At 39.3% G+C, this 15,058-nt stretch overlaps 1 protein-coding gene across 1 annotated transcript in view; it reads left to right on the forward strand.

The window, feature by feature from the left end:
• The window catches only part of CHAT (choline O-acetyltransferase), a 32,717-nt gene extending 19,690 nt beyond the window's left edge, over positions 1-13,027 (forward strand). The window contains exons 10-15 of the mRNA XM_051799831.1: positions 75-203; positions 1,306-1,428; positions 2,868-3,009; positions 6,197-6,259; positions 10,206-10,343; positions 12,053-13,027. Of these exons, the coding sequence (XP_051655791.1) occupies positions 75-203; positions 1,306-1,428; positions 2,868-3,009; positions 6,197-6,259; positions 10,206-10,343; positions 12,053-12,322 (865 nt within the window). The 3' untranslated portion in view covers positions 12,323-13,027. The remainder of the gene's footprint in view (positions 1-74; positions 204-1,305; positions 1,429-2,867; positions 3,010-6,196; positions 6,260-10,205; positions 10,344-12,052) is intronic.
• The last annotated feature ends 2,031 nt before the right edge of the window (positions 13,028-15,058 follow it).

A 15,058-nucleotide genomic window follows, 5' to 3' on the forward strand; every position in this document is an offset into this window, starting at 1 on the left:
CACCTGCTAAAAAGCAGTGTTTAACAGAGAGGTTAATCCTGTGACTTAATGATTTCTGTCTCGCATACTAACAGGAAAGAAAATTCCAAGAAATTAGTCCGAGCTGATTCAGTGAGCGAGCTTCCTGCTCCACGGAGACTAAGATGGAAATGTTCCCCTGAAATTCAGACACATTTGGCATCATCAGCAGAAAAACTTCAAAGGTAGAACAGATGCTTCATTTTTCTCAACAGTGACTGCAAGCTGGGAACTACCCAGCACATTGTGTGTAGGCATGGGTTTCCTCCTAAAGGGCTTCCTGCCCTTCTGTTCCTCCTCATCTTCCCAACCTGGACATACCTAGCACCTTTTTGTGGGCTGGAGCTACTTCACTCTATTCAGGAATTGCATTTCCATTGTTTTCCTCCCCTGTAAATATTAGGAATGCTAAAATCCACCAGAAAAACAGTTTAGTCCTATTTTCACAGGATGCAAACAATGCAGATCGTCTGTTTTTGTGGACATCCTTTATGGGTTTGAGCTGATTCAATCTGAAGCCAGTGCAACAGGGATACATAGAGGGGACAGCAGAATACAACTGGTTTGAATAAACAATTTGAATTCAAGAATGTAATTTGTTTGCCTTCATATTGCTCCTACAAAGGCTAGTTCTTCTGACTCTGTTTCCACACTGTAGAAGGTTTACATGATCTTTGGGAGTGGAGATGGCAATAAGAATTTATTTCTTTCAATACTCAGGCCTGTGATCTCTCTGTAGAGAATTAACACAGTGACTGCATGATCAGCTGTAAGTATATCCAGTGTGGTTGCACTAGACAAGACCTCAAAGTGGCTAGAAGCACACATAGGAATGGGAATATTCAGGATGCAGAGTAATTCCTTTTTGTTTTTAAATAAACGTAGTAGTCCTCTAAATTGGAACTTGCAATGAGCTTCCTCGGCTTTTAAATGCACCCATTTCTTACTCAGATGAACAGACTTGAGTGCCTTGAGCTCATGTTAAGGCTGCACAAAACAAGCCTGGTGTAGGACCTGTATGAATAAAAGTTACTGACCAGGAAAAGGTTACCAAAGGCCAAGACTGTCTGCAGAGCAGGAGCCCACTCACCTCAAAGTGGGTACAGGCAGGAAAAGATCTCTGGGTTTTATTTGCAAACAAAAATGGAACATGACTTTGTTTAGTAGTGAACAAGGTAGTGTTAGGTTAATGGCTGGACTCGATCTTAAGAGTTCTTTTCCAAGCTTAATGATTCTATAAGATTCTTGCATCTCACCCTGGAGTAACTGCTTCTGCTTGTTTTCCAGGATGGTGGAAAATCTGGATTTTATTGCCTACAAGTTTGAGCACTATGGAAAGGAATTTATTAAGAAACAAAAGGTTAGCCCAGATGCCTACATTCAAGTAGCACTTCAGCTGGCATTCTACAGGTAAGGTTAATTCAGATCATTGGAACAAGGTACACAAGGTAGTGGGTTTTTTTTAAAGAGAGTCCATTTTTAACTCAGCACTCAAAAAAATGCCTCCTTCATGGAAATGAGTGATCATGCCTAATGGCTGTAGGACAGGAAAAATAGAAATGGACACCTGGTTCCCAGACTACTCCTTTTCTTTGCTCCCTTTCCCTCTTCTTGCTCATCATCCCTGTGTCCCACACATGCCATTCCCAGCCAGTACCTTCCCCACAGCTCTCCCTGCCCTTGGCATAGAGAAGAGGGTGAGGGGATGTGGCAGGGAGTAGCAGGGTTTTCTGTAGCAGCAGCAGCTATAGGAGTCCAAGTCTCTGGGGCAGAAACACTCCCTTAGCACTGTGGGTGGCTTGGGAAGGACGTGGCAATAACCCCAAGCTCACCACACACATACCTCCTGCACTGCAGGGTGAAAAGCATCCACAGGGGAGAATTCTACAGCAGCATATCAGATCAGAGTTCCTACACAGGACAGTAACTGCTGCTGCCTCCTTCTTCACAGACATCCCAAGATTTGATAATATCCTCTATTTTCCACGGTATTACCAAAGTCAAAAGCTCCTTTCTACATTGCCAGAACTCCAGACTAGAGATCAGTGGCATGGTTTCCTGCAGAACAGCCTATTACACAAGTAATTCTGACGTGGTCTTTACCTGGTCAAAACTAGGGGTGCCCAACACATTTTCTGTACTCCATTAACATCTGTTAAATATCCATTTTTTGTATATTCCATTAACCAACCTTCAAAAATGACCTAGTCCAAGATTTTTGTCTGGATTCCAGCCATGATATAAATTCCATGTTTGCAAAAAAACAAACTTAGGGGACAGTTACAATCTGAGACCCTCTGCTTCAACTGAAAGACATGCTAGGTCTCCTGAAGCAAGGAATTGTGGCTATATACCTGCACCCAAATTAAACAACAGTTCTAATTGCTATGTGGGTTTTCATTTCAGCTCACAAATAGTACCCTTTTCAGTTTTCTACTTTTCATTCACACACTGAGTGTATTTTTTCTTATGTTAAATAAAACATATTTCAAGCCCATAAATAAATGATTAATTACACAATTATTTTATGATGCAGTACAAATAAAACATTCCTTGAGATATTTCAGTAAATTTTAGTTTTACTAGCCTTGTTTTTACACAGCAAGTCATTTTTTACTGGCAATGCATAACTAAAACATATACAGCTGTATGTAGCTTCTCATATTAGAAGGGAGTGAGCATCGATCTTTTTTAAGTTTCTTATAGAATTCTATCAACATTAAGATGAATACCGTGCAAAACATAAAAGTGTGTCTGTAGCAATAAAATGTACCAAGCCTATATTTCTCTTAGTCTTTGTGACTCCTTGAAAATAATTATTCTTTGCTTTTCTTACTTCATTCTGTCAGATGCCACAGGAGGCTCGTCCCGACCTATGAAAGTGCTTCCCTACGCCGCTTCGATGAGGGCCGAGTGGACAATATCAGGTCTTCTACCTCAGAAGCATTTGCTTTTGTAAAAGCAATGACTGATGACAAGACAGCTGTATCGGTATGTTGGTCTTCTTTGCCAAAACACTGAGTAAATAATGCATTCATGGTCCCTAGTCTCTCATTTTTTAACTGTTAGCTGAGAACATAAAGGCATAGGGCAGGGTAGCAAGCATCACAGGATTTTGCTTTTTGTACAAACCAACCATTAAGCTAAATATAAATACTCCCTTATTTTTATTTAAGCATCCAAAAGATTCAGAGCTGCCTAAACAGGACATTATAAGAAACAAAACATCTGATTTTAGATTTAGTACTGTCTTATGAATGTTCTGTCATCAGATCCAAATTCAGTTCCCTGGAGAGATCTAGGCTGAACATGCAAAGTTCAGGATCATTATACTGCCACACCAGGGGAATTGCCTGGCAGGACCCCTGCAGTAGTTAGCTCTGCTGCAGACTGCAATGTGTGATGTAATTCCCATGCTTTGATTTCTAGATAAGGTGGATATGTCCTGGCTGATCTTTTTTGGTTTAGAGTTGTGTTTCTATGAAATAGAATTAGTTTTATAGGATTCTCAAGGGAGCTGAACCTGAATAATGAAAAACTTCATCAAGCTAATCAAACAACTCTCCAAACTGTCCTGATACCATACTGCAAAAAGAAAAATTAAAATTTCCTTGCTCTGAGACGCCACCATCTGTTTCCAGAAGCATGAGTACTGTACAGAGTAGATGGGAATGCCAAGAGGTACAGCTGAGAGTATAGCTGCACAAACAGCATTGTGCACTGTCCCCCCATCATCCCTGGAGAGCCTCCCTCCATGTCTCTCTCTGTGCTGCTTCCACCCACTGCACTTCGCTGCCGTACAGGGAATTTCCAGGTGGCTGTTTAGATGCAAAATGCTGCCACAATATAGGTTATTTTTCACAGTAAGCCCACTCCAGTGGCAACAGCCCACATGGCTGTTCTTTAGAATTCAGCATAGCATTGCTAGAGTCATTGCTGGAGTGTAGATTAAGTGTAAATTAATGAAATATTATAAACCAAGCTCTAATGTCCCAGAGGATGGTGAAAATTTGCCCAGAGAAGTGCTCTGTTCGTCCACTGCCTCTTCAGTCTCCTTAAGGTCACCATGCCCAGAATTTAGCTCCTGATGAACAAGACTCAAATTCCATGGTAAAATGATAACTCAAAAACCCTGTAGTAATTCCCTGTGCTGAGTGGGTAACTCACAGCAGGTTATGAGCATGCTATTACACATAATAGCGACTACCTTACAGAGGACAAGAAGAGGCTGTTGTTATTTGCTATCAGTGTCCTGTCTGACAAGATGACTCTTGATCATATTTCATTGGAAGTTACTGCTGTGCCCCCCTTCCTCTCCACACGTGTGCTCAGCACAACCCCAGCCCCAAAACACTTGGCAGCAGCCTGACTGCACTCCTGGGAGGAGCCAGCCTGCTCCTCATGGGTGGTTTTAACAGATCCTCCTTCTTCCTTCCAGTAGCCTCTTCCTTCCTTCCCTATTCCAACACTTAGTAACTTTTGCAGGTCTCCCAAAGCTTCAGCATTTCTCAGGATTTCCCCACCCAAATCCGAGGCTGTGCTCCCCTTTCACAGCACCCCAACTTGTGCTGCTTCATGCAAGCAAGCCAAGGAATGCCATGCATGCCTAGACTGAGCTCAGTCTCAGCTCCCATAGCTTTCCACTGCATGCCTTGGCAGCAACAAATAGGGAGAATAATGGTTTCATTCCCCCTGGAAAGCCTGCCATCATAATGCAAACCAATCCACTGATAGTTTTCCTGGCTTCTTGTCCACTGAGAGATACAAGGGACATTTATACTGGTCTGGGATTGTTCTTTCAAACAGACATTTAAAATCTTTGTTTTGATGTGAAAATTATATATATTATATATACATAATATATATTATATATAATATATAATATACATTATATATAATATATATTATATATAATTATATATATATAATATTATCACAGAAATAATATATATAATTATCACAGAAACATTAGAAACAAAATTAGCTTAATACAACTCTATTCCAAGGTGATTTCTTTAGACCTACAAATTGCCTCCGAATGTTAAGGGGTTATTTCTATTTTTTGGAAAAAGATCTGCATCACTTGCTTTAAGTAGCCTTGAACTACCCAAAATATTTTTTTTGTTAATAGCCATTAATTAAAATAACATTGAAAACCATTTTCCTCCTGATGCTAATAAAAATTATCCTCAAACCATAGCTTGAACAGTCACCAAAGACTGATTGATTCAGATTGATTCTTTAGCAGGAGAAATATCTCATGCATTTGACACTTGCTGTAAAAGCAGCAGCTACTGACACTAGAGAGATTGCTTGAATAGCTGTAAATTAATCAGATTTAAAGACTGCCTTTGGTAATTTAATCTGTACAAGGGAACTAAGTCCTAGCTCTAGCCCTGTGAAAAAATATCAGACTCTGTATTTTGAAGGTCCCTGATGGTGACCTTGACTTGCTTCTAAAATGAATTCTTTGTTCAAAAGATCATTCATCGTCCATAGGAGCTGAAGGTCTCCTGTTTATCTGGAGACCCAGACATTTCTGGCTGTTTCAGGGTCTCCCATAGTTGCAGTGTGAGACTTGATGTACAGCAGGGCAGCACTTCTTAGGATGCTTCCCTTAATATAAAAGGCTGCCATTTGACAGGAGTCAAAATTTACTAGCTTGTTATCTGAAATGCGAGGCATCTGCAGAGGGTAGAGCAGCCTTGGAAAATTCTAGATGCCCTTTCACACATGGAAGTAATTTTTCAACTGGCTAGTAAAATATCAATAATGGCTTTCATTAATATCACTGTCATTGTCTAGATAAACCACTCTGGAGAAGATACACTGCCTGTCTTTTCTGAAAACACTGAATTACACTAAACAATAATTTTCCTTATTTCAAATGGAGTGATTCAATTAGTAATAATCTATACCCCCAGAATCAATGGAAGGAGTCCACAAAAGGAACTACAAACCCCCACCAATAAACCTGTTCAACCCTTGCACAACAAGGCACCGTTGCTGATCAGGACATTCATCCCTATGGCTTCTCATTTATAATGAGCACTTACACCTGAGGCAGGAGCAAAGGACATTTGAGAGTGCTTGTGGTTTGGCTGTTGGTTAGTTGATGGAAGATGCTATTTCTTTGAGAATTTATTCAATAATACATATATTTTGATTACCTCAACAGGATTCTGAGAAGATGCAGAGATTTAAGGATGCAATAACAGCTCAGACTAATTACTCTATTCTGGTGAGTACAACCTTCTGCCTGTCAGAATAAGAACTACTTGGCTTTTTCAAGAAAAGTATGAAGATACAATCACTAACTATTTTAGCACTAGAAAAATGTAGGCATCTCCAAATAGGAAAGTATCTGCCATGTCATCCTTATGAACATTTCCAATGGCCCAAATAGCCACATTCAACTACCCTCACCTTAAAAAACACTTCCTCAAAAGCAAGATAACAAAATTCTGCATCAGACATAAGTGGAAAGACCATGACTCTCTGGCATTAGCTCTCTTATCTAGCACTGTCATGGAATATGACTCTCTGTATCCAACCTACTCCCAGTGAATGTGCATCTGTGAAACATTTATGATTTATGTCTGTGTCATTGTTAGGAGTCCCAGCCACAAACTGGGATTGCACTAACCTTAGTGTTGTGCAAATTAAAAATTCAAAAACGGCCTCCATCTTAAAGAGCTTGCAATCAAAATTTCATAAAGGGATTTTTTTTTATAAATACTGAAGAGTTTGGAAGGGAGAACAGTAGCCAGGTGAAAGAAATCTTTCTTCTTCGTGCTCTGTGATCAACATGAAAGGTTAGCCATGAAGACAGCCAAGCAAAATGGCAGTGAGGTGTTCAGTGGGGTATGACAAGCAGAAAGCCTTATCAGAGATGAGAAGTATGCAAGGCTTAAAGCACCCAACTTAACTGCTATGTAACATGCATGAAAAATAAAGTTCCAACTGCAAAATTCAATTCCCCCAAATTTACGGGTATTTAGACCCATAAACTATATCATTGCAGATAATCTCAAGACAGTTGTAACACATCAGGAACATTTTTTTTCCCCTAAAACTAACCATCGATGCATTTTCTTATATTTCTCTTCACTAGAGGAGAGAGGTCCCTATCTGGGATCTGATCCTGAGATGGACTGGTATTCTGGAAAGTGTATTCTGGTATTCCAAAGTGCCATTTCTAATAAAGGTCATTAACAATGAGGGAATGATTATAGCAAGTTCTGTTTTAAAGACCTGAATGCAGCGTCTAATTAAAGGAAGAGATGTTCTCCAGTGAAGAAATCAGTTTAGTATCAAATACAACTCATTTTCTCTTGATTAAAAACGAGAGAATTCAGCCTGAGTAATGCTGTACATCCCACTGTGCCAAGACAAAGCACAGACTTATTCTATAAACAACTTAGTCATAACACTCATGAAATTAATAAATGTTAATAACCAGCTATGATAAGTGAATTTGCTACCTATGGTTTTGCCTCAGACCATTGCCTAAGAAGCCCACATTGTTGAATGCTGTTTAGATATTCATAATATGCAAGAAATCATTCACTTTCAGAAGTGGTTTCAAAAACAATTCTGTGTTTCAAGCCTTGTGCTGATAACCCACATTTTAGAAACTGATACTCCATGTAATCTGTACAGTGAGGGGAAGTCTCACTTCAGGGCAACTGTCTCACCTGAACCATCTCAGGGTAACTTCACAGTGAGCACAACATACTCTAGGTCTACTAGGTCACAACCAATGGAATTTCTGTACATCTCTTAAAAAGCCAACCAAAAAAAAAAAAAAATCTCCCCTCCAAGCTCCAAGTCATTTGAGATCCAGAAACTGTTATAAAATTCAGCCTCCAGTGTAGCTCATGGGAAAATTTTAAAACTGCAATTGGAAAAATAATTTATCTTTAAATTTAAAAAGCTCCCCAGGTATTTCTACTCACCAAGCTTCCCCTTCTTTCTCAGAATAGCAAAATGTAATTGTTGTGCCTTTAAACTCTGGGTAAGACTTAGATGGTCTGACTAAATTGTGTGTAACAGACTGAAATGTAATAGCTCCTAAGAAAAACAAAAAAAAAATCTACTTCATAAAACAAAAAGCAATTTACTGATTTTATTTCCCCTTGTTAAGGCTTACTAGTAGCATTGCTATCTTAAATGTGGAGCTCTAAAATTCAATTTAGCACAGTTTTTTCCTATGCGTTGACTCACAGTTTATTTCGTTAGCCTGTCTCGGCCTCTCTTCAGACATGACATTGATCTATGTTGCAAAAATGTCACTGCTAACAGCCTTATAAATCTTGTGTGATAGCAAAATATTTCCTTTGATTACCAAGTTGGTTTCCCTGTATGGGAAAAAGAGCGTAAGCACAGCCCTGATGTATGCCACCTTCCTGCAAGCATCCTTACTCTGTCTGGGCTGATGAACAAATAGCCCCCTTACCAATGGGTGCTAGTCCTTATTAAGCCAAATAAGACTGCACTCCCAACCCCCTGCTTCAGGGGCTTACCAATGGTTAAAGCTATTCTCCTTGTAAGAGGAAAAGCAAACTTTGTGCTTTTCTTTAATTTATTTTTTTTTTTAATCCTTAAGAGGAAAACCAAGCTTGTGTTCTCTTTTAAATCCTGCCTTTTCTTAGGCTGCTTGTTTCCCTTGTTACAAGGGGCCTGTGGCACAGGGATATCAGTTCTGCTCTCACTGTAGTACAATGTCCCTGGTTCAGCATTCTCTTCCTGTATGACTTCTGCCTGGATCAGGGATGAGCTACAGCTCAGTCCACAAAATCAGTGCTTTCACCAGCAAGAACAAACCTGGACTGAAGGATTTTAAATGCAGACATTATCTGAGGCAATTCCTACCTGGCTGGAACAAATTTTGATTTGGTTTCCTAAGAAAACAAAACTCTGTAACTATCCTGTCTGCCAGTCTCCACTGCTCATTTTTGATCCTGTTAGCCATCTTCAATCACATTTGCTAGCAAGGCAAAGATCTTAAAGTGAATAAATCCCTTAAGTCTGGAGCATTAGGGAGCTGGGCAGAGCAGAGACCCAAGCAGGGCAAGCTGATGGCAGAAAGCCTCAGTGCAGGCTCAGCAGCAGTTCTTGTACCTGGCCAGCCAGCCACCAATGTGCCACTGTGGCCAACATTCAGCCCCCACACGTGCTTCCTGTCACTTAGCCTGAGATCCTCAGACAGGACAGGGAATTGGGGACATTCAAGAGCAGGGTAGGGGGCAAGCACGGCTGGGTCTGCGTTGGGGATCATGGTGAGCAGAGACAGGGGCAAGCAGGACAGCAAGTAGAGACTGCTGAGGGCCTCTTGCTTGTCAAGAACTTTATTCTCCTTTGTTAAACCCTGTTTAATTTAATCCTAGACTCCTGGTACCACAACTGTGGTACTATCCAACTATGCTGTCTTACACTTAGTGTTTCCAAGTGCCTCACTGGAGTGAGGGCTCAAGTAATGAGATATTCCAGCTCTGCAATGAAGCCAACACAGGGAGTGGGGGAAGAAATTGGATATTTTGGCAGTGAATTAAATAGCAATGGCATTCTATATCCCCAACCCCAGTCTTCTCAAGCAGTGGGATATGCTAGTGGATCTGTGAAGGATCACTGGCAAATCTATCTCTTATTCTGTGAGCACTGCTATATTTTTTGTGGACCCCTACCAGGTCTTTGGATCTAGATTCCATAGAATGACATATGCTTTAACTGCCAGAGTGAGATGCAGGTACCAAGGCAATGAAAGCTTAATTTGTTCCAATTTGGAGGTGTTTTGGAGCCTTCTATCTTAAAATATAACCCTCATGATGCACAGAAAATTCCAAAACATGCTCAGAAATTTCTGGTGTCCCATATGCTCCCCTCAGCACCCCTGGAAGCCCAGCCCATGATATTCAGCTCTGAGAGATGATAAACACCCAGATAACATCAGCACATAGTACATCTCAAGACTGTTTCCATCCTAATTTCTACATCTTCAGAGCACCACATGAATTTCTAGTTACTGATCCTCTGCAAAGTACATACTCAGAGTAATAGCTGAACATTACAGGCTTTACATCACTCTAACCAAGTTCATCAACTCTGACCAGAAAAGTAGGCAGCAACAGCCCAGAAAATGCCTCCAAACTCAGTTAAATGCTGGTGTCTTATCACCCTGTACACAGGCTATTACTGGAATGGCAATAGACAATCACCTGCTGGGGCTCAGAGAGGTGGCACGGGAACACTTCAAGGAACTGCCAGAGATCTTTACAGATGAGACATATTTGACAAGCAATCGATTCATCCTCTCAACCAGCCAGGTGAGTTTCTCCTGTTCACTGGTCTTGCTAAGCAAAGGTTAATTCATTTGTGTTCTGCCAGACTTTGTGGCTCACCATGAAAACAATGTAAAAAAGTAAAACAAGCAAAAGTGGTCTCATCGAGAACCATCAAGAAGTCTGCAAATTGCTCCACATTTTTAGTCCAGTTTTAGTCCATCAGCACACTAAATCAGCAACATAAGCACAGTAAAGACTGAATGGAGTTATCACTTCATTTGCAACATTCCAGAGCCCTTCCCGGAAATTCTGGAAATGCACACAAACAAACTCAGTAACATTCACAGAAGGGCTCAGAGTTCCCTCAATTTCCATATTACTTATGTTCCCATTCCCTTTCTTCTCCTCCTTCCCCCAAGCTCACAGCTCTAGTGGGAAGTGACAGTACAGCCACAAGCCAGATGGGCTGCCACTCTGAGAAACAAAAAGCTAAGAGCCATGAGGACATTTTACTCTTAAAAGTAGCTGTGTTTGAAATCTTTGAGAGCCTTCAGTTATTCACTCTAAGACTGCAACCCACGCAGACATGCAACTTAGATTTACAGACATTTCAGACGTACAGATATTTATGGGTTTACAGTTATTTGCACATTCAAAGATACTCTAAGAGTCAACACTTCCTACATTTAATGTTCTGAATAAGGAAACATCCTTATGGCATACAGCCTAAAAATTAAGTGTTTCATTGCATGTAGTAGTAGTCCTAATGAAAGAAGAAATCTATGTATGAATTCATTAACTGAAACACTAACCCAACTGCACAGACTGGAACTATACAACAAAAGAGAGCTATAATATCATGCTACAGCATAAAACCTTAATAAGTAATTTGATCTTGGCATAATGTTTGTAGGCTTTCAGACATGAGTGAATGTAACCAACACACTACTACATAAATTCTCTGAGAAACTATCCATGAGCAAAGAGTGCTTCTGAATAGCTTTATGGCCTTCGGCTGTTGCACAGCAAATTTATCTGACAATTCTATGGCTCTATTAGCAGGACTAATGGCTTGTTCTACACCATTAAAAAGCCAAATGTCGTTTGTGAAGGCTCATGTACACAAAGTCTGAAACATATAGATTTCTAACACATCTTTTATTTTCTGCAGTAGAAAGTGTTTCGCTGCCTTATTATGCCATGATTAAACTGGAGTGTGATAGAATTAGAGCATCTGGATGCATTAAAATATTTTTATACATCATCCCAATTATAAACTATTATTAGAAATGGACAATACTAATATCTATAATTTAATGCAGTCTTCGCATTACAAGTTTAACATAACCCTAGGATAACCTTTAGAAATTAAAAACCTTAGACAAGTTTTAGGTACCATGATTTTATGTATGAGAATTACATAAATTTCCTATCTGTAACAAAGCTTATAGCTTTTCAGTAGCTATATAAATTAAGCAAAGAAATGCAGTCTAGCTACTTCAAATGACGCCAGTTTTTAAGTGATAGCAAACAAACAGAGGAACGAAATTCTATACCGAGATCAGCTTTTACCTTCCAAGGTAAATCAGCTCCAGGTCTGGACTTCTGAAGCCAGTGATACTCCACAAGGGGGAATTCACCACATTACCAGCATTTGTAGCATTTGTTTATCCTTCTCCTCATTCCTAACCAGCTGATTTCAGGTCTCCTGATTAATCAGAGATCACTCCTTCCCTTCTCCCTGCAACCAGGTTCCAACTACTATGGAAATGTTCTGCTGCTATGGGCCTGTGGTGCCCAATGGATATGGGGCATGTTATAACCCTCAGCCAGAGCATATATTATTCTGCATCTCAAGCTTTAAAGAATGTAAAGAAACCTCCTCAGTCACGTTTGCAAAAGCTGTGGAAGAGAGTCTCCTAGCAATGAGAGATCTGTGCAACAAATGCAATTCTGCTGTGGCAAAGCCACCTGCTAAACAAGATGCAGCCACACAGCTGCAGAGTGCCAGCAAACACTAAGAAGATGTGGGAATTATTCTCCTGATCCACCTCATGAAGAAACATGACATAGTTGTTCAAAGGCAAGATCGTACTAGTAATAGAACAGTGTACAACCAAAGTGTCATTTGTTTCTCATTGTTGCCAATATTTACAGCTCTGTGTACTAAATCTACCATTTCTTGCTTAGGAGTCAGCAAAAAAGGTTTGGTCTCCCTGGCTGAAATGAAGGAGGCAGTAATACAAGTATGTGTTGTACTACCATTTCTAACCATAATTAACTTGTGCCGTATTATCACCTAAAAAATTGAGTAAGTTTGTATATGACATGAATTAAATACTAAGGCACACCAATTAATCAACATCCCCTTGCAAGTAGTTCTAAAATAGTCACATCTATTCCTGAAAGATTTGCATGTAAAGAAAAAAAAAATTTCCCCTATTGGGAATTTTGAGAGTAACACTGTAAATAATACGCTGATGCCATTATATCTTGAACATTTGCATGATGAATATTTAATACCACCAGTCTATTAACTATAAAAGAAAAACTGATTGTTTTTAAGAGTGGCCACTGTGCATTTCCACAGAGATTAAAAACATAACACTAGTGTTTACATGTTACCCCAATTCAAAAATGCTGCAGAAATAATTTAGCCTTTATTCTGGTTTGCACTGGCCTCAAGCACAGTCCTGTTCTGAAAGTAGCATATTGGAGACATGTTCCATCACAGAGAGCTGGGAGAATTTTGTCCGTAATGAATTGACTTAATTATTTCTTTCTATCAGTGAGCAAAATCCAGTCTGACAGAGCAGCAAAGCATAAGTACCATTCAGTCCTACTTAAGACCTTTTCTGTTTGCATGGGAGTGAATGTAGCGACTAGCAGGAGAGTATATGCAACCAAACAAAATCAAAGAGCAATAACTAGAATGAAGAGGCAAATTTGCAATATAAGGAAGTCTTCAAGCTGGAGATATTAATACCAGTTTTAGAGTATTGGTACTCATATCATCTTTGCATCATCCCATGTGAAGGGATTTATAGTTTATATTTTTAATAGCATAACTAGGGTATCATATCCTGCAATATACAGTAAATTCAATCAGGAAAATAATAGAGTATCTAGTAATTCCTGTATTATGTGAGCGTTATCCTGAGGGTTTTCTCATTATCTCTTTCATTCCCTACAAATTCTTCCAAGGACTGATATTTTCAGTCACTTTCTCTCAAGCCAAAATATGTTGCCTTACTTATAAGTATTCAGTCATCACTGTTAGAATACACCTCACTCACTGACTAAAGACACTTACCTACCAACTCCAGTGCAGATCCCTTGCTACACAAGCTGGAACACACTCTGAGGCCTGGCCAGGGATTGCTTACTTGCCTGTGGAGAGGTGGAGATACTTTTTCTTCTTCTGTAGACTGAACTAATCCCATGCTTAAGCAGTCTCAAGCCTAAAAGCAGAAGAAGAGATTTATTACAATAAACTAGAGATGCAGACGTGTTTCTGTTTAAGAACTCTAGATACACACTCAGTAGATTCTATATGTCTGTGCCTATTTTACTGCCTCTTTGGAGTTGCATGCATGCAATTAAACAGTCTGCTAGATAAAGGATATTCATAACCCCATAACTAAAGCACAGTGGGCCTGATAATCAATTGGAGAAAAGTCAGCTGTGTTGGAGTAAATCAGCTATGATGACTTACAGACATTAAGAGCTGGGCTCATTTCTTTAAAGTTATTATGTTTCACTTAAAAATATGATTCATTACTTCATAAGCTTTGGTTCAAATCAAAGATAAAAATCTATTTTTAGATTATATAAATAATATTATGGCATAAAATCTTCCCCAAAGTTATCATAAAATGGTTTAGGCTGGAAGGGACCTTAAAGATCATCTTGTTCTCACTTCCCTGCCGTTAGACCAGGTTGCTCAGAGCCCCATCCAGCCTGGCCTTGAACACTTCCAGGGATGAGGCATCCACAACTTCTCTGGGCAATCTGTTCCAGGGCCTCACCACCTTCACATTAAAGAGTGTCTTCCTAACATCTAATCTACTCTAATCTAAAAGTTAGGATGTAAAAATAAATAAATAAAAATCAAGAAAACTGCCAGTCGAACCAAATATTCACTTAAAGAATACACTGTTCAAAATATAACTTTTAATGGTTCCTATACTATAATTATGAACATTTCTTTAGAACATTCCTGGTAATTTTTCTTTGTCACATTTCACTACATTTTTAACATAAATGTAGCACTACATCTTTTCATAGAATTTTATGCTTAAAATTATAATATTTGAAGTGTATAACAATACTGTAAATATTTATTTGATAATTTATTCATTTTCTTCTAATTAAATATATAATTTTATTTTGTATTCCTACTTATATAGGTACTGATAGTTGTTTCTATTTTTACTTGAGGTCCAGTGACCCCGCATCCTTCCCATTTATTCAGCTAACCATTCCAGACTTGTATCTTAGCGATCTGGTTTTAGTATTCAGCCTGAACACCTGAAAGGAGCAGCTTTGATGAACTCACTCCCTCCAGAGGAAGCCATTTGTGCACATACTTTACCTTAGCCACTACCCCTGCTAAAAGCACTACCTGCAAAGTACTTGACTTCGTGCAAGAACCTTCAGGCTCAGTTCAGGTCTGTTTAAATTGGAGAGTCCTGGTTAAGTTACAGATGGATAAAATTCACAGGGCATCACAAACTTGTCTGTTTGACAGCAGGAGC

The sequence above is a fragment of the Manacus candei genome, unplaced genomic scaffold, assembly GCF_025592945.1.
Source record: "Manacus candei isolate 608988 ecotype Guabito, Panama unplaced genomic scaffold, ASM2559294v1 h1tg000050l, whole genome shotgun sequence".
Classification (NCBI taxonomy): Eukaryota; Metazoa; Chordata; class Aves; order Passeriformes; family Pipridae; genus Manacus; species Manacus candei.